This window comes from Lytechinus variegatus, chromosome 3 (assembly GCF_018143015.1).
Source record: "Lytechinus variegatus isolate NC3 chromosome 3, Lvar_3.0, whole genome shotgun sequence".
NCBI lineage: Eukaryota > Metazoa > Echinodermata > Echinoidea > Temnopleuroida > Toxopneustidae > Lytechinus > Lytechinus variegatus.
Genome location: NC_054742.1, coordinates 37,949,354 through 37,976,517, shown reverse-complemented (window position 1 = coordinate 37,976,517; position 27,164 = coordinate 37,949,354). Strand labels below are relative to the sequence as shown.

At 36.5% G+C, this 27,164-nt stretch overlaps 2 protein-coding genes across 5 annotated transcripts; both read left to right on the top strand.

Moving 5' to 3' along the window:
• The first annotated feature begins 5,008 nt into the window (after positions 1–5,008).
• LOC121410947 (high mobility group protein 1 homolog) lies at positions 5,009–7,886 on the top strand. Its single transcript, XM_041603356.1, has one exon. It carries the CDS (start codon positions 5,259–5,261, stop codon positions 5,871–5,873), a length of 615 nt encoding a protein of 204 aa, XP_041459290.1. The 5' UTR covers positions 5,009–5,258; the 3' UTR covers positions 5,874–7,886.
• A 3,461-nt stretch (positions 7,887–11,347) lies between these two features.
• Positions 11,348–26,526, top strand: LOC121410944 (THAP domain-containing protein 5-like). 4 transcript variants are annotated; one of them, XM_041603352.1, is made up of 6 exons: positions 11,348–11,556; positions 18,395–18,600; positions 21,365–21,505; positions 21,825–22,159; positions 25,006–25,121; positions 26,314–26,526. In XM_041603352.1, the coding sequence occupies exons 2-5, from the start codon at positions 18,442–18,444 to the stop codon at positions 25,007–25,009; spliced, it is 639 nt and encodes a 212-aa protein (XP_041459286.1). In that variant the 5' UTR covers positions 11,348–11,556; positions 18,395–18,441; the 3' UTR covers positions 25,010–25,121; positions 26,314–26,526. The 4 variants fall into 4 exon arrangements, with proteins under 4 accessions (XP_041459286.1, XP_041459285.1, XP_041459288.1 ...); XM_041603351.1 differs by lacking the exon at positions 11,348–11,556 and adding an exon at positions 12,695–12,950; XM_041603353.1 differs by lacking the exon at positions 11,348–11,556 and adding an exon at positions 14,485–14,842.
• The last annotated feature ends 638 nt before the right edge of the window (positions 26,527–27,164 follow it).

Here is a 27,164-nt window from a genome sequence, read left to right as displayed (position 1 = left end):
GAGGGCGACAAACATAGGAAAGGATTCAAAAACTGAAACAAGAGACAGGTTTAATAACTTAATCTGAGTTTCAGGCCGAGATGTTGACTCGTACGGGACTCGTATAGTCTTATCTTTGGATTGACGCAAATGAAAAATCATATAGGAAGCACTATATAAGCATTGCTTGAATTAAATTTGAATCACCATCTATAAGGCGGATGAAACTTTACCTTTATGGTAATAAATAATAACAAGAACATTCGCGGCGGAAGCAAAAAATTTTAGGAGGGGACAACCAAAAATTTTTTGACAAGCAAAAAAAAAATAAAGGTTCTCAACCCAAAAATTTTAGGGGGGACGTAGGAAAATAAATTGACAAGCAAAAAAAAAAAAAAAAGGTCATCAACAAAAAATTTAGGGGGGACCGTCCCCCCTCCTCAAATTTAGGGGGGGGACACGTCCCCCCCCCGTCCCCCCCGCTTCCGCCGCCTATGATAATAACAAGAACATTCTTGCTCCTATGAATAGCCTTATAGGATACATGAAGAAGAAAGGAATGTTTCCTTCGGACTCAATTGAATTTTCTGTTGAAATTGGACACTGATGTCAGTATATTCTGATTGATACATTTTTTGAAACTCAAATATCGCGGCTCGCTAATCAACTCTGGAATATTGGAGTGTGCATCTAGAGATGGTATTTTACTGCAGATACCGATTGTCCATGCATTTAGGGGAGGGGCACCTTAGAGTTAAGAGAAAAAAACATAAGATCGGATACTCGAGGAGCTAAAAGACGTTTCGGGCCAAGCCAGGCCTACAATGGCGGAGCAAAAAAAAAGGGGGGGGGGCAAAGAAAGAAAAGAAAAAAGGGAAGGGGAAACATAAGAGGAGGAAGACGAGTGAATAAAATAACACTACGAGGGGAAGACTCATATAAAAATAAAAAAAATATTTCATGTTACTGTACAAAATATGACATTTAAGCACATTGTTGTAACTATGCATGCATATGATCTGAAAATTCTCAATGTAAACAATACCATGAAACGGTACGAAACGTAGGCCTATATTGACTCAAGAAAAACCGGTCAGTCTCATCAACCTAGCTGGGAGCGAGATTTTCATTTAGATTTAGGGGCCCGTGCTATTTACCAATTCTTTCCTCCCCCTTAACTTTTTCTTTTCCTTTTTCTCTCAGCCTATTTTTTCTGATTGAAAAATTTCTGACGAAAAACTTAATGGTGACTATACATTTTGCAGTAAACATGCCATCTCCCAATGCAGTGCACCCGATTGGACCCGGGGATTGGACGCCGGAGCGGGCTAGTGTGTGTATATAAGATACATGTACGTATCCTTTTTATGAATTCCTACAAATAGTCCTTAATGAGATAGTTCGGAAGTATTTATAGCTTAATAAATAGAGTAGAATTCACTGAGAAAAATGCCGAAAATTTCATCAAAATCGGATAACAAATATTTTAAAGTTTAGCAATATTTTGTAGAAACAGTCGTCATGAATATTCATTAGGTGGGCTGATGATGTCACATCCACACTCCTTCTTTTGTATTTTATTATATGAAATGAGGTTTATTCAATTTTTTCCTCCAAGAACTAGAAAAATTGGATTGACAACTGATTTAGTGTATTATATATATATTGCTGCAACTTATTTCATTATATGGGAGACATATTATTCACACAAGTATAAAAATATGATTTTATGTAATAAATTAAGAAAACGGAAAGTGGGGATGTGACATCATCAGCCCATATATATTCATGACGACATGTTTTCACAAAATATTGCTAAATTTTAAACTTCAATAACTTTGTTATTTGTTATCCGATTTGATGAAATTTTCGGCATTTCGCTCAGTGAATTCTACTATATCCTATTTTCAGCCCGGACCATCCCTTAAAAAGTCCTTTTTAAGGTACGTAGGCTCCCTATATAAAAATATATTTCAGCTAACATACACAGCAAAAACTGTGGTGTTAACCGGTATACAAAGAGGACCACATCAGTCATTTTACACCGGTGTTATATTGTGGTGCTAGTTTTACACCTATAGGTGTTAACACCTATGGTTGTTACATTTACACTCTTTGGTGTTATGTTCAATCTCTAGGGTGTTATTTTAATACCTCAGGGTGTGGTCCTCTATTAACACCAATTGGTGTCAGTTTTAACACCACAGTTTTTACAGTGTATCCAGCTTGCATTAATTGCTTAGTTAGTTCAATACGTATCGTGAAATTATTTCTCCCTAAAAAGTCCCGATTGCAGGTCTCATATATCGATCATTTTCAGCTCGCGCTTCGCGCTCGCATTAGTGTTTAAATGCATCAGCTTAATAATTTAAAAAAGTGCGCTGCTTAGAATATTCATTCTTATATATCTTAATATAAAAAATGGCCCGCGCTTTGCCATCGTATCAGGTTTATTACCTATCGTCTGTTTCCTAAAAAGGGTATTTTTACATGTTCCCTTTTCAGGTCTGATATGAATAATTTTCAACTTTTTGACATTTTTTCTTTCTTCATCTTTTACCCCCGTCCCCTCCATCCGGAACATGGATCAACGCTTTCACCCCCAATCGAAATACAAACATAATAATCAAGATATAAACATATTATGTTTCTACTTCTTGGGGTGGAAGCGTTGATCCAGATTAGTGATGGATGGATCCAACATTGTCCATACTTACCCAACGCGCATATCCGGAAACTTTCACCTCTCTAACCCCAGACTGGTAATTGCCTCTAAATCAATACGACACCATGGTCCTGACATTTGGAATGGTCTTCCAAACAATATTAAAACGTGTTCAACCATATACTCATTAAAAGCCACTCTAAAGAAAACTATCATTCAATCTTATCAACCCCACCCTCCAAATTAAAACATTCACTCAAATATTCACATTCGCTATTTAATATTCTGATTTTACTCAACTGCTATACACAGCACCAGCACCTGCACTTGCAATGCACCCACTTGGTCAGTAAATATCAATCTTAGTCACGAATCTTTTATGAGGCCGCCATCAATTCAAGCCTAACCGCTCACGATGGCGGTCTCCTGCGTTCATTTTTTACATTATATGTATATGTTTACATTTATAAAAGATTAATTTATACTCACATCCTTATTTGTATTTATTATGTAATATGACCACATTGTTTATATTATGAATTATTTTGTATTTTGTAATCATAAATAATTTTGTATTGTGTTTTTGAACGCAGAAATAAATGCAAACAAACAAACATTATCCAAGGGGATGGGGGTGATGGAAATTAACAAATTTCACATTTCCCCGATCGGCTAATCGATACAGCTCGAAGCTCTTTTGAGAGGTTAGTCCTAATCACTAGCGTACCTATATGGGGGTAGTCTGCCCCCCTCCCTGACGAGCCACAACCCATGCAAAGGACATATATCCCTGCCAAAACCCCCTGATGAGCTTAAAAGGCCTTTTTTGCCCCCTGACGAGTTTGAAGACCTTTATTGCCCCCCCTGACGAGCTTGAAGACCTTTTTTTTTTGCTTGTCAAATCCTAGGATATAGGTACGCCACTGGTCCTAATGCATTTTTATTTTAATTTATTGAAATACATCCTTAAAGATCACATATTTACAAAGGATTTACATGATTGAAAACACTAATCATGGAACATAAAAAGAATAAAAAGAAAAAATCATAAAACAGTAATCAATAATCATTAATCAATTAACAGTAATCAATCATGATTGATTGATTTACTTTTTGAGATATTTTCTAAACCCGAGTTGTACGGATAAAAATTTTACAAGACAGGACCCAAATTCAAAGGCTTTGTTCGGTAAGTCCGGGGGGTTGGAGAAAACTTTCTTACAGAATTAGAAAAAAAATAGACTGAGTATATGGAGTGGATGGAGAGGAAGGATGTGCATGGATAGATATAGGTGGTAGTGTGATTGCTCTATACTGTTGAAATTTTGAAAACTTGACTCTATTACTTTAAAGTCGTTAATCAGACATTGAAGGGTAAAAAATTATCTGTATTTATTTCTGCACAGCTTCTCCTTGCCCCCCCCCCCCCGCCATACCGGGTTTGCCATATAAAGCATGCAGTAGACCTAACATAATAGACCTATAAATCAATGGTATAATGAGGCATAACATTTCAGGGGGCTCGATATGGGGCATCACATAAAATTAATAAATAGTTGGGAGTGAGCGAAGCGAGTGAGCAAAAATGTCAACATCTTTAGATTACAAAAATTCAAGTTGGTGATAGATTTTGACATAATATTCAGAAAATATATTTCACCCTCATCCCTTTCATTTTCTTTGCTTTTCTATTTTATATTCCGTTGGTCGTGAAAAATTAAGCCCCGGTCAAGTACGCCAGTGCTATTAGAAACGAATCTCTTCTAGCAAAATATAGAGAGAAAATAGGGTCTTTAAAAACCGACTAAATAATTGTTGCAACCATAACATTAAGCTATTATGGATGGAGCTTTCACCTCATTTTGAAAAATGTTTGAAATGAGGCCTATTACGAAGAAACCAATTTCAGCATAACACTCCCTTTATCACGTGCATATAAATGTTTTACAATCCTTAGGGAAATCTCTGCTATCTATACTGCGTGATAAAGGGAAATGGTTTATCTCACAGATGTCAGAGGGCCCTCCGACGTCCCTATAAAAACTATGTTTTTGTTTTCCTGTTGCTACACTGGCTGATAAATTTAGACCTTTTTTTCATTATAGACTATAGGCCTATAAACGCAGTATTTTACAGTATATTGAGCACTGATGATATTGAGTCTGTAGCCTGTAGTATATGGTATATTCTAAATTTACCCTAAAGATACGTTATGGTATTCAAAATGGTGTAGCTTTAAAAGAAAACGAATTCAACGATATGCAAAACGCATAGTGGCGACAGCTGAGAAACAAAGTCTCGTACTCAGTACGCGCTACCATACACGGCGTGCAAAAATATAAGTCGATAAATTCGGTTCATTAGCATATACATGCACTGTTTCGGCGTCAGCACGCTATCCCTATGTGCATTTGGCGCCATTAGCATTGTGTTGTACGCTTGGCCAATACTCACGTGTGGGAACTGCCGTACATCTGCATACTACACCCCCGCAACCTTGGCATTATTTCTGAATTTTTAAGACTGTTCGCAAAGGAAACTTTACTTTATCATTCTGAACTGTTTACTGCAGATATTTTGAGTGCTAGCACGTGTAATTTCTTATAACATCATCATGGGGAAGAATAAGAAGGACCCAAACAGGCCCCGTGGACGCATGTCGGCCTACGCGTACTTTGTACAGGATCGCCGTAGCAAAGCTGAAGGGCAAGTGAATTTCACCGCCTTTTCAAAGGATTGTGCCGATAAATGGAGGGGTATGTCAGATGGCGAGAAACGTCCATATAACGATAAATCAGCTACTGATAAGCTCCGTTATGATCGGGAGATGTCGAGTTACATTCCTCCTATGAAAGACAAGAATTCGAAAAGTGGACGACGCCGAGCCAAAAAAGATCCAGATGCACCGAAGAGGAATCTGTCAGCTTTCTTCCTTTTCAGCCGAGACGAGCGAGGTGCTATCAAGAATGCCCACAAAGATTGGTCAGTTGGAAAGATTGCACAACAGCTTGCTAAGATCTGGAAGACGGTTCCCCTAGAAACCAAGGAGAAGTATGATGCTGAAGCTGCACGAGACAAGGAGCGATACTTGAAAGAGATGGCAATCTTCAAGGAAACAAAGCCAAAAGCACCAAGAAAGCCGCAGAGGAAGGAATCAACCAGCTCAAGTTCCTCAGATGACTCAAGTTCAGATGACTCAAGCTCTGATTCTGACAGTGACGAAGAGTAAAAAGTGCACCAAACTATTAATTTTGGGGTCTAGAAGAACTTAATACTTGTTTAGACTGCCAAGACAGTACCCTCAGCCTGTATCTGTATGATGACCATCAAACATTATTGACCTTGTTAAAATATTGATTGAGCTGTTATTTTTATTAGATCTCTTGTTCAACAATTTGTCACGTTTTAATTGCTGCTGCTTAATCAGTTGTATCAATGAGATGTAGATGATCTACATGTAGATCTAGTGTGAAATGGACAAATGATGTAATATAATATATGATATTGGTAGTCTACTGTTGCATTTCTGACTTCATCATGTATTCTGTGTTTGAGATCAAACTCTGCTTTACTTATTGGAAGAATTAAGACATAATCTGGCCCACTAGGTCTATACTATAATATAAATTCCCGACTTTGGCCTTTCGTTTTCTATCAGGACAAACCTGAAGTCATTCAATATTTCATGAAAGAGAGTACATTGAAAAAAAAGTCAATTGCTAATGCCTGTTACTGTTGGTCCAGTGCCCTGTTAATACATCTGGTAAAATTGTGAAGTGTAGAATGTAATATTGAAATTGAAGTGTTCCTGGCTTGACTATCAATCCTTGTAAAATTTTCAGAAGTTTACCATAATACTATTGTAAAGTCTGTAATGACCTTCAAAAATCTTGGATACCAATATTTATTGAAATACCCCCTAAAAGAAATAACTAATGCACTTTTTTCTTATTTTAATGTATCTGACTATGAGGAACACTGGCACAAGTCCCCTTGTTTTGTAAGTAACATTGACAATAAATTGTGTACAGTTTTGTAAATAGTAGTATTGTGTGAATTATCCTTAGTGTAAAGTGACAGAATCCTGCGTAATGTTCTTATTGGTAAATTAAGCTGAGATTTTTAGTCAAATTTTGTATTAATGCTATTGTATGATGTACACGTACTTTACTCTTGTGAAATAACATTTACCACTATAGTTAGAAAATAGAGAAAGTATAATGCAACTTTTTATTATTTTTAAAGCAGTCCTCAAATAATTTTATCCTCAAAGTTATTTCAAGCTCAAAAGGTTTAGTGTTATTTTTATCAGAAATGCTGTCAAATTGTGACTACGGGTAATAGACACTATTGTTTAGACTGGAATGAATTTTCAAATTTCATAAGGAATGTGCATCAAAGTATAAAATTTCCTTTTAATCCTAGCTTCTACGTACATGTACCATGGCAAAACTATCTGCATGAATATTTACTGTTTTCTGTTTGTTTTGAATTTAGCATCAACTGTAAATTAGGTCTTCCACATTTTGACCAAGTATCAGTCAGTCATAAATTCTAATACAGCCATGTTTAATGGCCCAATGTATGACATGTTTTGTTATCAGCATATGATGCATCATGATACGTATAAACATGACAGCTACATGTGCATGTATGTTTTATGTGTATACAACTAATGTTATATGATCCATAGTTGGAACTTTGTGCCTAAGTCACTTACATATTTGTTTGAATTAATGAAGCTTGAATGAACTGATCTGCAGAGGTGTATATTTTGCTGGAAATTGATGTGATTTTTACGGTGTTCTTCACTTTGAATTGTTATGCCAGAAATTGTCTGTTTTCAACTTGATGGTAATTATCAGAGATATAGGATCTTTTGAAAAAATATGTGTGTTCATTCCAGTTTGAGAATTACTGTTTGGAAAAGAAAAAATGTTCTGAAAAGGTGCTTTAAAGCATAGAAATTATATCAATCCCTACTCAAGTTTATGTACAGACAATGTACATGTAACAAGTATTTTTTCAGTGGTTGGAGATCAATGTACTGGATTGTACACATATGATTTCACTAAGCATGCCACTGCTGATGCTAATTCTCAAGGCATCCATCCTGTGCTTAATCCTTTCCATGTATTTTATTTTTGTGACGTTTCAGTCTTCAGCGTCCATCACAGTCAGTCATTGTATGTTATATTTTTTCTGCTTCATAAATAAAGAATGTTTTTAATTCAGAGAACAATATTATGAATTTTAGTAAATCCTTTTCTTTGATGTAGTTCTAAATCAAGTGGTTCTTTTGGTCAGTGAGTGAGTTCATAAACTGTATAATGCACATCATATATGGATACAGTACCTTCAAGGTTGCTTCCCAGAATTTACACACATGTAAAAGCATGGTCATTTTCATGTTCCAAAGTTAAAGCTATTTTGTTCAGTGCTCCATTGGAGTATTGTAACAACCATTTTCAAGTTATGTTAGAATTAATGCACGCTGTATAGTGAATTTGTACTTTCACCCGTGTTCAATTTTTTTTCAGTAACAATAGAATGAATAGTAATCTGAATCGCTGGCCTGAATGAATGAATAGTTTCGGTCAACTCGTATAGGCGGGCTTGCTTCAAGTTTAACTCTTGATAGCACCATAGGTGTCTACCACATTCTGAATATTGGAGTTGTCATGGGTGAAAGAAAAAAAAGCTAATGAAGGTGTACTCCAGACTGATAGAATGTAACACTTAAGTAAAATCAGACTACCAAAACACTGAAAATTTAAAATAAAAATCAGACTAGGAATAATAAACTTATGACTTATGATTTTTTATATGAAATCTTATTTATTCGAATTTGGTCCAAGAATGAAAAAAAAATATTGGACTGACAGCTGATTTAAAGGACAAGTCCACCCCAACAAAAACTTGATTTGAATAAAAAGGGAAAAATTCAACAAGTATAACACTGAAAATTTCATCAAAATCGGATGTAAAATAAGAAAGTTATGGCATTTTAAAGTTTCGCTTATTTTCAACAAAATAGTTATATGAACGAGCCAATTACATCCAGATGAGAGAGTTGATGACATCACTCACTATTTCTTTTGTATTTTATTATATGAAATATTTTTTTTTCTCATCATTGTCATGTGAAATGAAGTTTCATTCCTCCCTGAACACGTGGAATTCCATTATTTTAACATTTTGTGGTTCAGGCAAGGAGGTCCTAATCGTCAAATTCGTAAAAATTGAAATATTGTATAATTCAAACAATAAAAAACAAAAGAAATAGTGAGTGACGTCATCGACTCTCATTTGGATGTAACTGGCTCGTTCATATAACTATTTTGTTGAAAATAATCGAAACTTTGAAATGTCATAACTTTCTTATTTTCCATCCGATTTTGATGAAATTTTCAGCATTGTGCTTGTCTGATTTTTCTCTATTGATTCAAATCAACCTTTTTCTGAGGTGGACTTGACCTTTAATCATGGTTAGGTAATCATTTCTGCAACTTATTTTGTTACAAGGACGACAAGCCATACACATGAAATAACGATTTAATAAGAAAATGGAAAGTGGTGACACTTCGTCCCACCTGTTGCACGGCGCGGCGGTCACTGCGTGCATTTGAAGGGATGCTACAGACTGAAAACATATCTCGATAAATAAAGTAAAAAATCACCGGGCAAAATGCTGAAAAATGATCAAAATCGAATAACAAAGATATTGAATTTTAAAGATTTGCATTATTCCGGTAAAACAGTTCTGCAGTAGGCATGTCTTCATGAATATTCATTAGGTGAGCTGATGATATCCTATCCCAACTTGTTCTTTGTATATTATATGTAATTAGTGCATTCGTTATTCATTGCTGCAACTTATTTCATCGTATTGGAGACAGATCATTTACACATTTTATGAAAAAATGAATCAATTATGATTTCATGTACATGTAATAACAAGAAAAAGGAAAGTGGGGATGTGACATCATCAGCCCACCTATTCGGCGTGCATATATATGTTCCTTTTTTCCCCACAAAATATTGCCAATTTTTAATATTCAATAACTTTATTATTTGTTATTCGACTTCGATGAAATTTTAAGCATTTGCTCTATTTATTTAGATATAAATGTCTTAAGCCCGGAGCATCCATTTAACTCTCAAACCTTATCAGATTCTAATTAATTTTTTTAGCGTTTTGCTCGGGGAATTTTACTCTATTCATTTTTCAGCCCGGAGTACCCCCTATTGTACACTGCACTAAGTAGAAGACATTTTAATATTTAGATAATGGGTCATGATTCTGACGATTGTTGCTGACCGTTCTCTTTGAAGGGTGGCAAACAAAAGTATCACGTGAGTTGGGGTGAAGTGAAAGAAGTATGGAAATAGAAAGAATATACATATACCGGTACTCAAAGATTAATGAACCCCACCAGAAAATAAATATAAAAACATGTTCAAATTCTGCTTTATTTTAGTAAAATATTGCATTCAATAAGAGTCTGTTTCTCTGGGCTCGCCGAACATTGTAGTCTTGTTGACTACAGCAGTGGGCATGAATGGGTGCATTTTGTGGTGGGGTTCACTACTTCCTCCGAGCACAATTTTGTGGATGTGCTAAAACAAGTTGGTGTTGGATGCCCAAGAAACGTGTGTGTGTGTTTGGTGGAAGGGCAGGATCATTCTCAAATACCGTTTGAAAAATTGGTATTGCGTGTGGGATTTTACCCAATTTTCACCATAATTTAGGGGTAAAGGATAGTTGCCTTTGCCCCCCTACAAACAGAAATAGTTTATAGTTCTTATAGGGATTATAAAAAATTGCCAAAATTGTGCACCAAATCCTTCACTTTCGTTATTGAAATTGCAAGTGTCATCATGATGAATTGTCATTTTGCTCCCTGTTCTTCGAAAAATATAACGCGTCTCCCCTTATCGTTATAGTCTATGGCGTGCCAAGTGTACGCCAGTATATTCTGTGCAATTCAAGCAATTCCGTACACAAAATGTGTTTTTATTCAGACGAAAATCTTTTTGTCATGACGCTTTTCTAATTTCGTACACGAAATTTATTTTGTGTCACACAAAATCATTTTCGTCTCGACGAAATGCACAAAATAAATTTCGTTTAGACAAAATGTAATTGCGTCCACAAACTTCATTTGGCGTGCCATACAAAATGGCGCGCCAAATGTCCGATGGTAAATTCCGTCCAATTCACGTCATTCCGTACACAAAAGTTTTTTTGTTCGTATGAAAATGATTTCGTCATGACGCAGTTTTATTTCGTATACGAAATTATTCTTGTCACACAAAATAAATTTTCGTCGAGACGAAATGTAATTTCGTCCACAAAATTTATTTCGTACACACGAAATGAATTTTGATCTAACGAAATAGCACCCCAATTTTCCAAAGGAAAATTCTGTAGGAAAATATGTGTTTCAATCCAACGAAATTCATTTCGTCATGATGCAGTTTGATTTCGTATACGAAATTTATTTTGTGTCACACTTATAATCAATTTCCTCGAGACGAAATAAAATTGCGTCCTCGAAATTCATTTCGTTGCGATGCAAATATTTATTCCGTCAACGAAATGATTTTGTGTCACATCACAAAAAATTCCGTCGACGAAATGATTTTTGTGTCACATCACAAAAAATTCCGTCCATGTAAAGTAATTCTGTCTCCTCTTTCTGGCAGGGAATATGAGATCGTCGCTGATTGGCTGCACCTTGCTCAAGCCGATATCTTCGCTCGATCGATATCCGGGCGCGGGACGGTCACACTCACAGGTCGGCATGTTGGTGAACCTTTCTTGTTTAGCTTAGATTTCACGTTATTCATGTCAACGAGAGCTGCAAACAACTTCTCTAATTGGTAGAATGTGGACGGACATTGCATTCGTAAGTTTAGCTATGTTTTCGACTTCAAAATTACGTTGAAAACAAAATGGGAATTCGTTAGTCGTTGCCAAACTTGCAAATTTGCAAGAAGCTGTGCAATTTATAGTCCCGTGTATTCAAGTTTGTGTAGGGTCCTACTGTAGTCGACCATGCCCAGGCCAGGGGGGATTGGTCTTTTGTGCACACCTAAAATGGTAATGAATTATACAGGCTGATATTTAGGCCTAGATTTTGATAAATGGTGTAAAATTCATACTCAGACTGACTCAGAGCAAAATGCATGTTGAAATTGGAAACTTCATTGGATGACAAATTTTATATAATATTGACTGTCTGAGTCGGTGATTGACGTGATTTTATTTTTAGATTATTAAAAACAGCTTTAGCTTGGGCACCCACACGCATTGCGAGGTTAGTATTAATACTGGTAAATTAAACCATTGAACCATGTTTGGCAGTGGATTTCGAATTGACAGTTAATGAGTTAGTGGGTCGCGCATGCTGGCTTGCTGCGATCCCACTTCTGCAAGTGATGTCCACGTCCATAAGGCATTAAACACACCACTTCTAAGTAATGGCTTGGTTTTTCTGTGCGCTGTGGCATGTCAGGGGCGGATCCAGCTTTTATAAAGGGGGGTTGGGGTGGTATGTGAGGGAGCGTAGCGACCGAGTCCAAGCGAGCGGAGCAAGCGAGGGTGTTTGGGGGGGTGTCCCCCCTCCCACGTAGGGAAAATTTTTGAAAATCTGTGTGTGAAAATGGCGTTTCCTTGCATCAAAAACACCACTATTTTTTATATAGAGGTCGTTGCCAAATTAACCCCCATGAAAATTTGTAAAATTAAGTTGCAATCCCCCATTTTTTTTTTTTTTAATGGGGGGATTTTTGTTTGGGGATGAGAATCGGCAACCCTGGCCTAGATTGTCACTTCCGCGGTGGCCCGTGTCCTCAAAAAAGCTGATGGGGGGCAAAAAGGACTATGTGACATTTGTTCGCCCAACCCTCCCCCCAAATAAATAATAATAATAAATTAAATGAATACATAGAAATAGAATAAAATAAAATTACAAGTTTTTTAAAAAAGATAAGATTTAAAAAAAATGGTCCCCAGATTTTTTTTTTTTGGGGGGGGTTGCAACCCCCCCTCTAGATCTGTTTCTGCATGTAATGAACCCTTGACTATGAGTTGGGCTTGTCCGTAGACTCTAATGTTAGAGTCGAGGCCTATCTCGGCTCGGGCCCAAAGATGCGCCACCGCGCACAGAAAAATCATGTGGTATGGACACCAGAAGTAAGAATGAGATCCCATGCGCGACCCACTGACTTAGATATCCACTGCCAAAACGGTTCATGGTACAGGGTATAGGGCAAGTCCAAGAAAAGGTCACCCTAGAAGGTAAAATTTTATCTCCAATTTAAGAAGTTATCTTTGGAGGGGTAAGAAAGCCTATCGCCTGTTGTGGTAGCCTAAGTATGTTTGGCCTAGGTCCTAGCCCCACTCATTACTAGTACAAGTTTAGTTACTTCGAGCGATGTTTGTGCCGGCTCCACTTCACCACCACTACTATACGCTCCATCTGGCTGAACATCGTGTCCGTTAAGTCGATCTGATATTCCGAGTGACAAAGGTGGGATTTTATGGGGAAATATAAAACTCATGGAACATCGCGATCTTTAAAAACAAAACTAATATAGGAGGGGGTCCAGTGTCCGGACATGTTATCTTTTGGTTACACTTCGTAATTCAGAAGGTTCGTAATTCCAAAACACGTGAATTCATTATTGCCTGAACCACAATGTTCGTTAAATCGAAAAAGGGTTCGTTAATCCGAACATTTGTGGCGTAATTCCGAAGGTTCGTTAATCCGAAAAGGAATAATGAGTGATAATTCCGAAGGTTCGTTAGTCCGAAAACGAAATGAGGTTCGTTAATCCGAAAACGAAATGAGGTTCGTTAATCCGAAAAAACTAAATGAACAACGAACCTCATTTTTTTTCGGACTAACGAACCTTCGGAATTATGACTCTCATTATTCCTTTTCGGATTAACGAACCTTTGGAACAACGAACGTCATTTCAATTTTTGGATTGTCGGACCTTCGGAACAACGAACCTTATTTCGCTTTCAGATTAACGAACCTCCGGAATATCAAACCTTCGGAATAACGAAGCTTCGGAATTATGAATGTAAACAATCTTTTTGAAGCCTTCCTTTTTGTCTTTGGATTACACTAAAAATATGAATTCAATACTTGTTATCATCTTCTATTTTGTTCTTTATATTTCCCAACATTTTGTACTAAAATTTGATGAAACTTCGCTTCTAACTTTTTTCAAATGACTTTCTAACATTGATCGTGTGGACACACAACCTGTACGGACACACAACAACTGAGTGACCTGAAACTCAGGCAGGACGTTTAGCAATACTTGATTAACCTTATGCCCAAATTTCATGAACTAGGTTTCTAAGTTTTCATTTAAAAAACACAACCTTTTGTTAAGATTTGGTGTTGATGCCGCCACCGTCAGAAAAACAGCGCCTATAATATAATTTTACTCTCCTATGCAGGTGAAACAAAATGGAAGGAAAGAAGGGAAAACACAAATTTTGTGCATTTTCATGTATTTATTTTCAATAGTCTCGGCAGTGCAGCCGTCCTTGCATGGTAACTATTATATAAAGATTATCCAGCAGCTTGCAAAGGAAAGTCAGTTTCAAAGTAATTTCTTCAGTGCTCAGATGAGGCGAGGGGGTCTTCGGGCGCTTGCCCCCTCTCCTCTCCCACAAAAATAAATTATGACCAAGAAAGTAGAAAAGAAAATGGTGAAATATATTTTTTCTGAATATTATGCTTTCATTGGATATTTATAAAGTTAAATATTTTTATTTTTTTTGCTCGCTCACAAAAAAGATCTGCCCAATTATTCATATCTAGCCCCTTCAAAACTTTGGCTCACTTCGCCACTGATTTGTTTCATCACACTTCTATGCAAATACTTACGCCTATAGAATAGAATACATTATATCCTACATAGAGTAAATCATGTATAGTACTATTGGTTCAAGTAGCATCATGTGACCGAATATATTTCAACTCTGACGTCATACCTCGATATATTTTTGGATACTAGTATATCGAGGTCTGACATCATTATTTCACAAAACTGGATCTAGCTAAACTCTCAGGCACACCGGCCAGCGCGCTCTCTCTCCCGGGCAAGTCCAGCGATGTGTCGGCACAGGCACTGATCTGCGTTCTGCTGAGCACGATGGCTCAGAGAAAAGTAGGTAATTCAACTCAAGTAACCGGACTTTGCAAGCTCATCACATAGATTTTGGTTATAAATTATAAAAAGTTGGATAAAAAACAAATATATCAGGCGTTTCATTCGAAAGCATAGTGGGAATTATTAATCCTCGGTTGGACTGGCAAAACTACTATATTTCCCTCGGGGCTTCGCCCCTCAGGAAGTAATTGTCAGACCAACCTCGGATAAATAATTCAACAATACTTTCTCAAAGCCTGATATATTTGTTTACTATTTCTCATAATTCCATATGGCTTTGTGTAATTATTTTGTGTCCAGAATTACTTCATTAATATGAAATTTTATTCAGAATCACAAAAACTGCAAGCTCTCTTCTTCTAATAATAATCAGAGACAAAATGAGCCCAAGATTTTGAGGGAGTCAGATGTGTCATATCAGGCAAAATTCAATAGAAGTTGTGAGCGAGCAAGCTTTTCATTAAAAAAAATCACATTTTGTAGCTTGACATAAAAATATTCAGAAAATGTTATATTTCATTTTTCTTTCCCTTTTTTTTTTGGGGGGGGGGAGAGCATCCCAAACCTCCCCCCATCTATGCACCTCTGTCTAGTGTCTATATTACTGTTATATTGTTATTTCAAGACTAATTTTCATAGAAACGATTGGTTCAGAAAAAATATTAAACACATGCAGCCTTTCATGGAAAGTTCCCCCGGTTGTCCCGAAAAGGTGTGTTTTGTTTGACTTTCCTCCTCAACCCACCCTTTCGAGAAAAGCTCTCGCGGCATATCTCAACGTCCGTATGACATATTTGTCCTGCCCACCAGAGGTGAAGGCGAGACTAAGGGATCCAAATGTCGTCTGTCCGTCCGTCACAAACCTGTAATGACACATAACTCCACAACCGTAAGTCGCTTTTAAACCAAACATGGATGGTAGATGGACCTGGGTGACCTGCATGTTGAGCTGCAGTCAGAGGTCACATGGTAAGGTCAAAGGTCATTTTCAGGTCAACGTTAAAGTTTACATGCAACACTTTTATGACACCTAACTCCACAACCGTAAGTCGCTTTTCAACCAAACTTGGATGGTAGATGGACTTGGGGGACCTGCATGTTATGCTGCAGTCTGAGGTCATATGGTAAGGTCAAAGGTCATTTTCAGGTCAACGTTACAGTTCACATGCAAGACTCTTATGACACCTAACTCCGCAACCGTAAGTCACTTTTCAACCAAACTTGGATGTTGGATAGACTTGGGGGACGTGCATGTTATGCTGCAGTCAGAGGTCACATGGTAAGGTAAAATATCATTTACAGGTTAAAGTTTACATGCAAGACTCTCTTATGACACCTAACTCCGCAACCATAAGTCACTTTTCAATCAAACATGGATGGTCGATGGACTTGGGGGACCTGCATGTTATGCTACAGTCAGAGGTCACATGGTAAGGTCGAAGGTCATTTTCAGGTCAACGTTAAAGTTTACATGCAGGACACCTAACTTCGCAAATGTAAGTCGCTTTTCAACCTAACATGGACAGTAGATGGACTTGGGGGACCTGCACATGTTACGCTGAAGTGGGAGGTCACATGATAAGTTCAAAGGTCATTTTCAGGTTAACGTCAAAGTTTACATGCAAGACTCTCTTATGAAAACTAACTCCGCAACCGTAAGTCACTTTTCAACCAAACTTGGATGTTGGATAGACTTGGGGGACGTGCATGTTATGCTGCAGTCGGAGGTCACATGGAAAGGTCAAAGGTCATTTACAGGTTAAAGTTTACATGCAAGACTCTCTTATTATGACACCTAACTCCGCAACCGTAAGTCACTTTTCAACCAAACTTGGATGGTAGATGGACTTGGGGGACCTGCATGTTATGCTGCAGTCAGAGGTCACATGGAAAGGTCATAGGTCATTTACAGGTTAAAGTTTACATGCAAGACTCTCTTATGACACCTAACTCCGCAACCGTAAGTCACTTTTCAACCAAACTTGCAGACTTATGCTGCAGTCGGATGTCACATGGTAAGGTCAAAGGTCATTTTCAGGTCAATATTAAAGTTTACGTGCAAGGCTGGTATGACAAGTGTTATTCCATCCCAGTAATTTCACAATGAAGTTTCGATATAATTCTTGCGTGCCCTCGCAAATCACAATATTTCTGGTTATTTTCATAAGTGGGCGAGACAAAAATTGCTTTTACCTTGTTTTTTAGTCATGTTCAAAATGAATTAGTGATGATTTCATTTTTCTCGGCATTTTAATCCCCAAGTCTGCATGGTTTAATTATGTTTGATGCATGTTTTGCCTTTAGTAGACAGCTGGCAGCCCTCTGTCTCGAGGAGTATTTTTATATCTTTTTCTGTATTTGGTGAGTGAAGCCAATGAAATTCAGCTGAACAACCAACATAAAGGCATGGTCACACCGGCCGAGCGTTGTTGGAGCGGTAGGGAAAGAGGGTAGAATTTTTTTCTCAAAATGGGGGAAAAAATCGAAAACAAAAAAACTAAAATCGAACTTGAAAATGGTAAACGGTAGCGAGCAGTGATTATTTTTTTTTCTCTCCGCTCCACGACCGCTCCAACAACGCTCGGCCGGATGCCTTTACACCTAAGGGGAATCCAGCCTTGGTCATAAAATATAGTGTTGGAAAGGAGAAAATTAGATAAAACAGAATGGTGAAAGTTTGAAAGAAATCGGACCAGCAATAAGAAAGTTATGGCTGCTTTAAAATTGAAATCCCTATGATTATGTAGATTTCAAAGTGGCAACTGGGTAAGTAAATTATGACAAGAGGCAAGGACAACTTTCCCATAGGCCATGTACTTAATTATCAGGGATTTGTGTTTTTCTCCTAACTGCCCTTCCCCTGGGGCAGTAATCTAAATATAAACCTGGTAGTAAATTGTTTTATGTCCTCATGTGAAAGAAAAATAAAAATTTGAAGTAAAACATTTGAAAAAATGACATATTAGCCATTTTATGTATTGGAGTACATGGAAGAGTAGTCCTTGCCTTACATCACCGTGACATCACATATGTGGCCAATTTGCATTCTCGTGGATCTAGGGATTACCAATATTCACAACTTTAAAAAAATAACTTTCTTATTATTTGTCAGATAGTGTTCAAACTTTCACCTATCAACTTGACTGATTTTTCTTATTCCCCTAAGAACAAGTTTTTATTTGGGTTGGATTCCCCTTTAACAGAGACCGAAGCTTTTGTTCTAGTTTTGGCTCTGCTATTTTTTTGATTGGATGTATTTCCTGATTTATCACAATAATTGCAAGTTTTATCATGATTTAACTTTTTGAAAATTATGCTATTATGTGATTAAGGCTACATCTCTTGTACTTTCTACCGATAGTCTCAATATAACGTTATTAATGGATTATATCTTGTAAAAAATCCTAAAGATAGGAACTAACTCTGTGGTTGGTAGATAAATATGACTCACTTGTCCAGGTGTTGATAAACGGGCCGCTGCTGAGTAGGCCTAGAGTTTTCTTAATTATATATAATTGATTTCATGACATGTGTTTACATTTGCTGCAGATTCCCATTCAGCCGTTGGACTGAACTGGTACTGTAACACAGTATGGATGGTCAATATGAAGCAAGCTTCATCGAATTCCTCCAAGAGCTCTGTACTCTGTTCTGATCATTTTGAAGATGCTTGCTTTGACAGGACTGGGCAAACGATTCGTCTAAGACAGGATGCTGTCCCAACCACATTTAATTTGCCGCCTCGTCATCAGAAGGTACAGTAGATCTATATCATACGTGTTTTAAAGAAATATAATCTCTGTAGTATCTATCTACCTTTGGTTTGACAGAACAATGTTTTGAATATTCCATTCTCAGTAGCCAAAGAGAAATGAAAATTATCCTATTCGGGAGGGTCACCATGGACCTCGGCCTATACTGTGTACCAGGGGACTGTGTATTTTAAGTTAACGCTTACTAAATGATCAAACAAATTAAAAATTTGGTTTAGCCCTACATAATTAGCATGAGCTTTGAAATTGCAAAGCTAAGGGTGTATTGCTGATTTTTCATAATTTATTAAAATTCATTTTTGATAAATTATTTTATGGATAAATAGAGAATTCTCTGCTGTACAGTTAAGTAAATCTCTAAATAAGTTCCCAAGTTCTACAGTGCGTATGAAAAAATGGGATAGATTTGAAAAGTCTATAAAATTTTTGTTTCAAATTATGATCTCAATATTTTGGTGTCAATACATGCTATGGAGTCTTATCCTTCAAATGCTATTAAAATAATTTGGTTTTGTTCGTGCTTACGCAAACACAAATTGTTTTGTCTGGGGTAAAAAAGGAAGCTTGCGCCAAAATGGCATAATATGATGGTCGGACTTCTTGCTATCAGCAGAATTCCTCTTAACCTTTTCATTATCTTTGCCATAATTTTCGAATTATGCAGTCAAAATTCATTTCCAAATCTACTTATTTATTTGGATAGTTGTGGTGTTGTCCCTTTTTAATATGTTCTCTTTTAGTTTTGAATATTCCTTCCTTAGGCAAGAACATTTTTTTAAACCAAATTATGGTAGAGCGTGTTTTTTTTCGAATCCTTTCATTGTGTTCTGCAAAGGTTATGATGCCTTTGAACAGTGGCATACTGAGGGGTGGGGGCTCGGGGTGCTCCCCCCCTCCCAATACAAAATTATGACCAAGGAAAAAAGTGGAAAGAAAAATAACAGAAAACATAGAAAGTGAAATATGATATTATTCTGAATATTATGTCGAAATCACAAAATTGGATATTTTAGTAAAAACTGGAAATTTTTGCTTGCTCGCTTCACAACTTTTTAATGCATTTTACCTGATCTGCCATATCTTCCTCCTTCAAAATTGACTCAATACACCATTGCCATTGAAAGACATGAATATTTTCTTGTTTGTCCTGTCAAGCACATAATTAAACTTGGTGAAGGATTCAATGACCCCTTGAAAATAGGATTCATGTCTTTTATAGGTACCATTACATAAATTGTTTCACATAATTATTATCAAAGGTACCATAACATAATTTGTTTCACATAATAAAAAGGATTTGAATGATTACAAATTCTCCCAATTAAAAATGCAAATCTTCTCACTTGGGTTGACAAGAAAGTCTCTTCTTACTTATGAAGGAAAATTCAAAGGTAAAAGAAGTTCAAATTAAAACCAATGTAATTCAGGTAAATGAATAAATTTATTAGTGAAATTTGACAGCATTTTTCGAAAATTATGGCAAAGATAATGAATATATTATAAGTCTGCTGATTAGCCAAAAGTCTAAAAGTATAAAACGTCCCGTGTTCGCTCAAGCATGAATTTATTTTTTAAATGCCATTTCAAAGATAAGATCTTAGAGCATCTATTAATATCAAAATATAGATATAATATTTTGAGACAAAGCAAAGATTTTATAATTTTCAACCAATAAGTGCAAGAATAATGATGCATTTGTCATTTATGATTTAAAATAGAATTTCCATTGGATTAGATTTGTAAGAAAAATAATGTTTTTGAGCAATTCTAGGTCCGACATGAACTCATACATTGTTGCATTACTGCGTATCCGGATGCCGCAAACTTGGTCCCTAAACTTCTGCGAGACTTGACCAACAAAAAAAATATGAGGACATGTTTCTAACTGTGGAATTATTGCAAAACATGTGGAGGGGGGCTTATTAAAGTGATGGTCCAGGCTGAAAATATTTATACATGTAGCTTAATAGAGTAGAAGTCACTGAGCAAAATGCCGAAAATTTCATCAAAATCAGATGACAAATAATCAAGTTATTGAATTTGATAGTTTATAACAGTAGTTTGTGAAAACGGTCGTCATGAATATTCATTAGGTGGGCTGATGATGTCACATCTCAAATTGTTCTTTTGAATTTTATTATATGAAATTATGTTTATTAAATTTTATCCTCCAAGAACTAGAAAAATTGGATTGACAACTGATTTAGTACATTAGATATTAATTGCTGAAACTTATTTCATCATAATGGAGACACATCATTTACACATGTATGAAATAATGAAAAAATTATGATTTTATGAACCAAACGGAAAGTGGGGATGTGACATCATCCCACCTAATGAATATTCATGATATGACTATTTTCTCAAAATATTGCTAAACTTTAAACTTCAATAACTTATTATTTGTTATCCGATTTTGATGACATTTTCAGCATTTTGCTCAGTGGATTCTACTCTATGTATTAAGATATAAATATTTTCAGCCTGGACCATCCCTTTAAGACCCCCCCCCTTCCTCCTTTGGGGCCAGATAGGGTTAATAAATCATCATGAATATTTAAACATGTTTATTTTGCTGCAAGTCCATTGAAAAGGATTCATTTCTAAACAAATATTATTCTAAATGTACTATTGAATATTAATTTGACAAATTTAAAGTCATTTTTTCATTCTTGCATCTCGGTTTATTCAATTTTTCTTCTTTTTTTAATGTTTTTTTTTTTTATTCACTCTTCTCGTACAGAATGCACACAAACCAGGGAAACCCTCGAAAGAAAGTCATTTAGATTCAGCAAGCAACCTCCCAGATACTGCAAAGACACCTGTACCAAAGTCTTCAGCACCTTCCCTGGGACTACTACTCAATGCCAAAGATCTAAGAGGGGTAAAGTGGAAGATAACAGCAACATATATCTAAATGGGGTATTGTACAGTATGATTGATCAACCAATGATACCAGTTGTATTCTGACATTTAAATCCATGTCCCTCTGACCAATGTTGTCAAATAAAAACCTTGCTTTGAGCATAACATCCTCAAGGTGGTCTGAAATTCTATTAGAAGGTACATGTACTCTTCTGTGGAAGTTCATTTTATGCTTTGACTGCTAATCTACAAGTTTTATTATCAATATGCTAGTGTTCTGAAGTTGATGTGTTAATAATCAATTGTTTTAATGTTTTATTCTATTTAAAACATAATAGATGGAGACCAGCAGCATGGCAGCAGGAGCTAATGTTGGTCGTGATGAGGCATATACCACCATCAACAATGCTGCAATTGCAGTCACCACCACCAAGTCTGCTTCTGTCACTGCCATCACCATTGCCACCGCCATTACCAAGACCACTCCTGACACAAAGCCCCCAAGTCCTCAACTGACCAGATATTGCAGCTGGAGAAGGATATACCAGGAACTTCAAAGCCAGGGCTTGCCAGTCTCCTACAATAAGAAAAATGCCATGGGCCCATCTAATGAACTAGTAGTAGAATATTTGGCCACAGTTGTAGAAATGCAGAGACTAACATACTGCCACAGGTAAAAATCAATGTCAGATATGATGGATAGTCTTTGTTGCAGAATGAATATCAGTAAAACCCATCATGATGTGCTATCTGATTTAACCCTAAAAAGGCCGTGGGAGCCCAAAAATTTTCACGATAAATCCACAACGTGAAAGATTGTGCCGCGTCATTATAAAGCCTTTTTAAAAAAAAGTTTATGAGTTTTCAGACAAAATTTGTGACACCTGGGTACCCGGTTCTGCAATTATGCAACATTGTGCATTGTGTAAGTACACATGTCAGAATTGCACTAAAATGTGATTTCATGGACAAATCCAATGCAAAATCTGTTTCTAGCCAGAATTCATAATTGTATCATACCGGTTAATGTTTATTTTTACTGATTAAAATCAATTAATTTCATTGTGCTTATGATCAGAAAATTTTGTCAACAATATAAAAAAAGTAAAAAAAACAAAGAAATACTTAAGAAAGGAAAAAAATACATATGAAAGGTATTTGATATCAATTAATTTTTATGTGTCTGAACAAAAACTTCAAGGGCTGTGTTTATAGATTTCCAGCCAAATTCTAATTTCATGCATGATTTAGTAAAATATATAATTCTAAATAATTTTAGAATGATCAAATATACAATTTTTTCATCTGTGGCAGGCATTTTGCATTTCTTCACAATTGCGCAATTAACGGTCAATCTTGAGGGCCCCCACTCCCCTTCCGCCCATCTTTCCTGCCTCCAAAATACCCTGGCAGTCTTATTAGGGTTAGATTAAGTCTACATTAAGCAAACATAAAATTCTTACAATTGAATTCAGTGGCGTAATGAGCCAAATATTTTGAGAGGGCTAAATATGGCGAATGGAACAAAAGTTCTCCAAAGAGAGCGAAGGGAGTGTGCAAAATTTTAGAACTTTTTAATACAGAAATCAAAATTTGGAAAGATTTTGACGTAATAATATCCAGTAAATACTCTCTATTTCACCCTTTCTCGTTCGCTTTCTTTCTTTTTCTCCTTTTCTTTCTTGGTCGTTAAACATTGGGGGGGGGGGCAGTCAGACCGCAGGTCCCTATGCTAATGAGCAAAAAGTCCAGATACATCCAAATCATCTCGTGGCTGAATCCTTGCAAAATCTTGTGATTCATGAGATTTTCTTTCTCGAGTCTAAGAATTTACCTGTTTTAAAGAGAAATTCCAGTATTGGTAACGATCTCAAAATGACTTTTTACAGAATCTAATATAATGACCACCCAAGTGTCTGTTTGTATGAATAAAAAATATGTGCCAAAGGATTCTGGAAGAAATTGTGTAATTGCTGAGAAATAAGCAAAATAAGCTCATATTCCAGCAATAATAATACACTGTCCCACGTGTGCCTATCTGTGTTGGTGATCTTCAGTGTGAACATTTTTCAGCGTAGATTTCAAGATTTCACAAAGTTCAGTTTATGTAACTTTACCAAATCTAGATCCTCGATGATATACTGACAATTAAGCCAGACTTTCTCATGAAATCAGTGTTTACTGCAACTACTGGCATTTCTTTTTAACCTCAAGTTAAATTAAATATTATTGCACTATCAGATAGAGTAAAAGTTACTCTTTCATATTGGTCATTTATTTTGTATACAATATTTTGTTAAATAAGTAAATTTCTGGCCTGAAAGTGTGCCTCAAAACTTAATTTTCTTCTTCCATTTTCTTTTGCACATTGTGCAAACTTTTTATTTTGAGCCTCAATGATATCCATATCACCATAAAGCTGAACTTCTTTTCTTTCTCACAATGCCACTCTTGATATGCGGCACCTTTTAATCGGGTCAAGATCACACTTTTCCCACTAAGGTACAATACGAGATTTCTGTAATTTTGTACTTGCATGAAATCCAGAGTTCTGATTGGCTGGATAAGGTTCACAGAACAACAGGCACAGGGTATTTGAGGAGATTACCACATGGGAAGTGTGACCTTCCTACGAACCCTGGCACTGGAACCGTTGGAATTTGCCACTGGGTGGTCTATTTGACCAATCAGAATGCAGTATTCTTGTTTTCAAACTGCTTTATGTACTTGGCAAATGAAAAGTGTGATCTTGACCCGATTAAACCAATTCTTATTTTGAAACCTATATCGTTTCAAAGCATACATATTCAGCTTTATCATGATATAAAAATCATTTGGGCTCAAACACAAATAAAGTGTGAAAATAGCAACTTTTGTCTGGTGAAAATATTTATTTTATAGCATATTTTAGATCAAACTTTGAACCTATATTACAAAATCTTTGAATAAATCCAAACATATGACATGAAAGAATGATTCTTCTTCTTTACAATGGTACCAAATTCATGAAATTCGATGCACAGTTAGAGCAGCAATGACCGAATGAAAAGGTGTTATGGTCCGCGTCAAGCTCATTAAATATACAAAACATCTCAAGTCATGAATATCATTTGGATGAAAGAAGCCACTCTCTTGGGACCTGCAGTCTGACTGGGGGGCATGGCCCCCATCTATACATCAGTGATGGATTTAATACTTTTTGCATGTACGATGACGATGCTCGCTCTCTCTCACCCATCCTCACTATGTGTATATGTGTGTGCAAGATGAATTATGAGGAATAATTGCATGAAGTGACGTTTTTCAACCAGAGATTGATCCTTATATATTATTTACTATTGCATTTTTGTTCATCATATTGACCCATCTTGACCCCTTTACCCCCCCCCCCCCTGACAAAAACCTAATAGTCAAATGAAGTTTCCTTTTCTTTTCTTTTGATATACATGTAATGTATTCATGTGAGAAAAAAAATTATAGTGCCAAACATTTTTTGAAAATTTTAATTTATTCCTTCAGGTGAGGTTTTGTCCACAGTTCCAGAAGGACACAAAATAGTATCAGAAAGTCATGCCAGAATCAACAACTGAAGGGTTTGAAGAGCCAGATAAAGAGCCGAGAAATGTGATTTAAACGTAAGTTAAACTTATTTATAATTCTGATTCATTTTGGCATAGAAAGTAAGTCATAATAACAATTTGAATTATTTTTGTCTTCTTGATTTGCTCTTTGTCAGGAATCCAAATTTTAGAATTAAACTCTTAGTTTGAGGTGTTGATGATTTTTTTTTCAGCTGCAAAAGTAACAAACCAATATCAATCATTGGTCGATAATGTGACTTGCTTTCTCTTGCCAAATTGGTACATGTACATGTATATTCTGCATTTCTATAATGATTGACCCCACCACTAGCACATAAGATGCAACATGTCAAATAACTGTCAAACTCACTTCATCATGTATTTAATTATTAATATTTCATTAAAGGAGTAAAAGGACTCAGAAAGATTACCCGAAAAAGCTCACAGAATTTTTTTTACTGGTAGACCCTTTACATTCATTTGATGAATTGAGTTCATGCAAAATCAACTGAATGTTATGAGTACAAAATCCTGTTAATACACCTTACTGTGAGGCTATTCTGGTAGGTCATCCCGGGAGTGCCTGAGGATCTTGTCCATTTGGATAAATCTTGCAAAGTACCAAGAGGTGCCTCCACCCCCCCCCCACTCTATTAAGGGTTAACAATGAAATTGAAATTAGGAATAAGTTTAGTATCTTCCCGGGGGGGGCACTCAGTATATAATGCATAGTGGGTATGTGCCGCGGAGGGGACCCCCATTTTCACACTCAAATTTCCGTTCCAAGGCATAGCATTTTTGCCTTGTTGATAAAAAGAACAAAGAAAGCCGCTCCAAGGCATAGCATTTTCTTCTTATCGAGAAAAAAGAAGAGGGAAATCCGCTCCAAAGCTAGCATATTTTTCGTTACGCCGCTCCGATCGCATTGAACGAGTCGAATTTTGGTGAAAAGCGGCCGCAGAGCTCCCCCGGCGGAGGCCGCGCTAGCTGCATCATGCACGCATGACCGTTCCGTGGGGATGCATACGCACTCACACGCTGGCGATCCGTTCCAAGGACCCCTGTTTTCACAAACATTTGTCGTTCCGAAGCCCGTTCCGAGGACCCTCCTTTTTACAATAAGCCCGCTCCAAGGCCCCCGTTTTTTGTCTCGCCCGCGGCACACCCCCACCACATTTTTGGTCGAGTGCCCCCCCCCCCCGGGAGTATCTTGCTCATATGCATTATAAATTTATTACTATTTCAGGTACTTCAATCACATGCACAGTAGGAGCAAAAACAGCAGCAAACACACAGGAGATGTAACACTACATTGACCAACAGCAACAACTACAGCAGCATCAACAATTTCTGCAGGAGATGCAAAAACCACACTGGCAACCTCAACAACATCAAGGTGTCCAACAAGCACTCCGGGAACGTTAACAGCAACCACAGCTTCAGCTGGAGTTTCAACAAACACATCAGAAAAAACCAACAGCAGCAAAAAAAACACTTATGAATAATGAAATGAATCTAATTGAAACTCAAAAGCCAATGACGCAACATCTTTGACAAACTGAGACAATTATTCATTCTTTTACAGGATAAAGAAATACTTTTTTAAAGTGTAAATTTGCAGGAACACAATGGATGTTCCTATGTATCTATTTAATGAAATAAATTTGACTTTAATAAATTCAGTAAATTCAATTCAATAAATTTAGTGATTCAATAAATATCTACTTTTATTTGTCAATGAGTGAAAATACCTGTATTTTCTATTTAGAATGACAAAAAGCAATTTATCAATTCAATATCATCAAAAACTTTAGCAATATGGTTGTTAGGCCCTCCAAATTGTTGATATTTTGATGAAAAAGCCGTTTCTGCTGCAATATTTGACGCAACTGAAATAGATCAAATATTGTCGCAGAAATTGTCATTTGCCCCTGAAAGTATCTGCGGCAAATATTTGACGCAGCTCAAATAGCTGCATCAAATATTGCCGCAGAAATTGTCATTTGCCGCTGTTTTGAGATTTGCCGCAGAAAATGGGAGTTGCCGCTGCGGCAAATGTTTTATGAAACGGGCCCCAGGTCAATCAAAATATTTTCG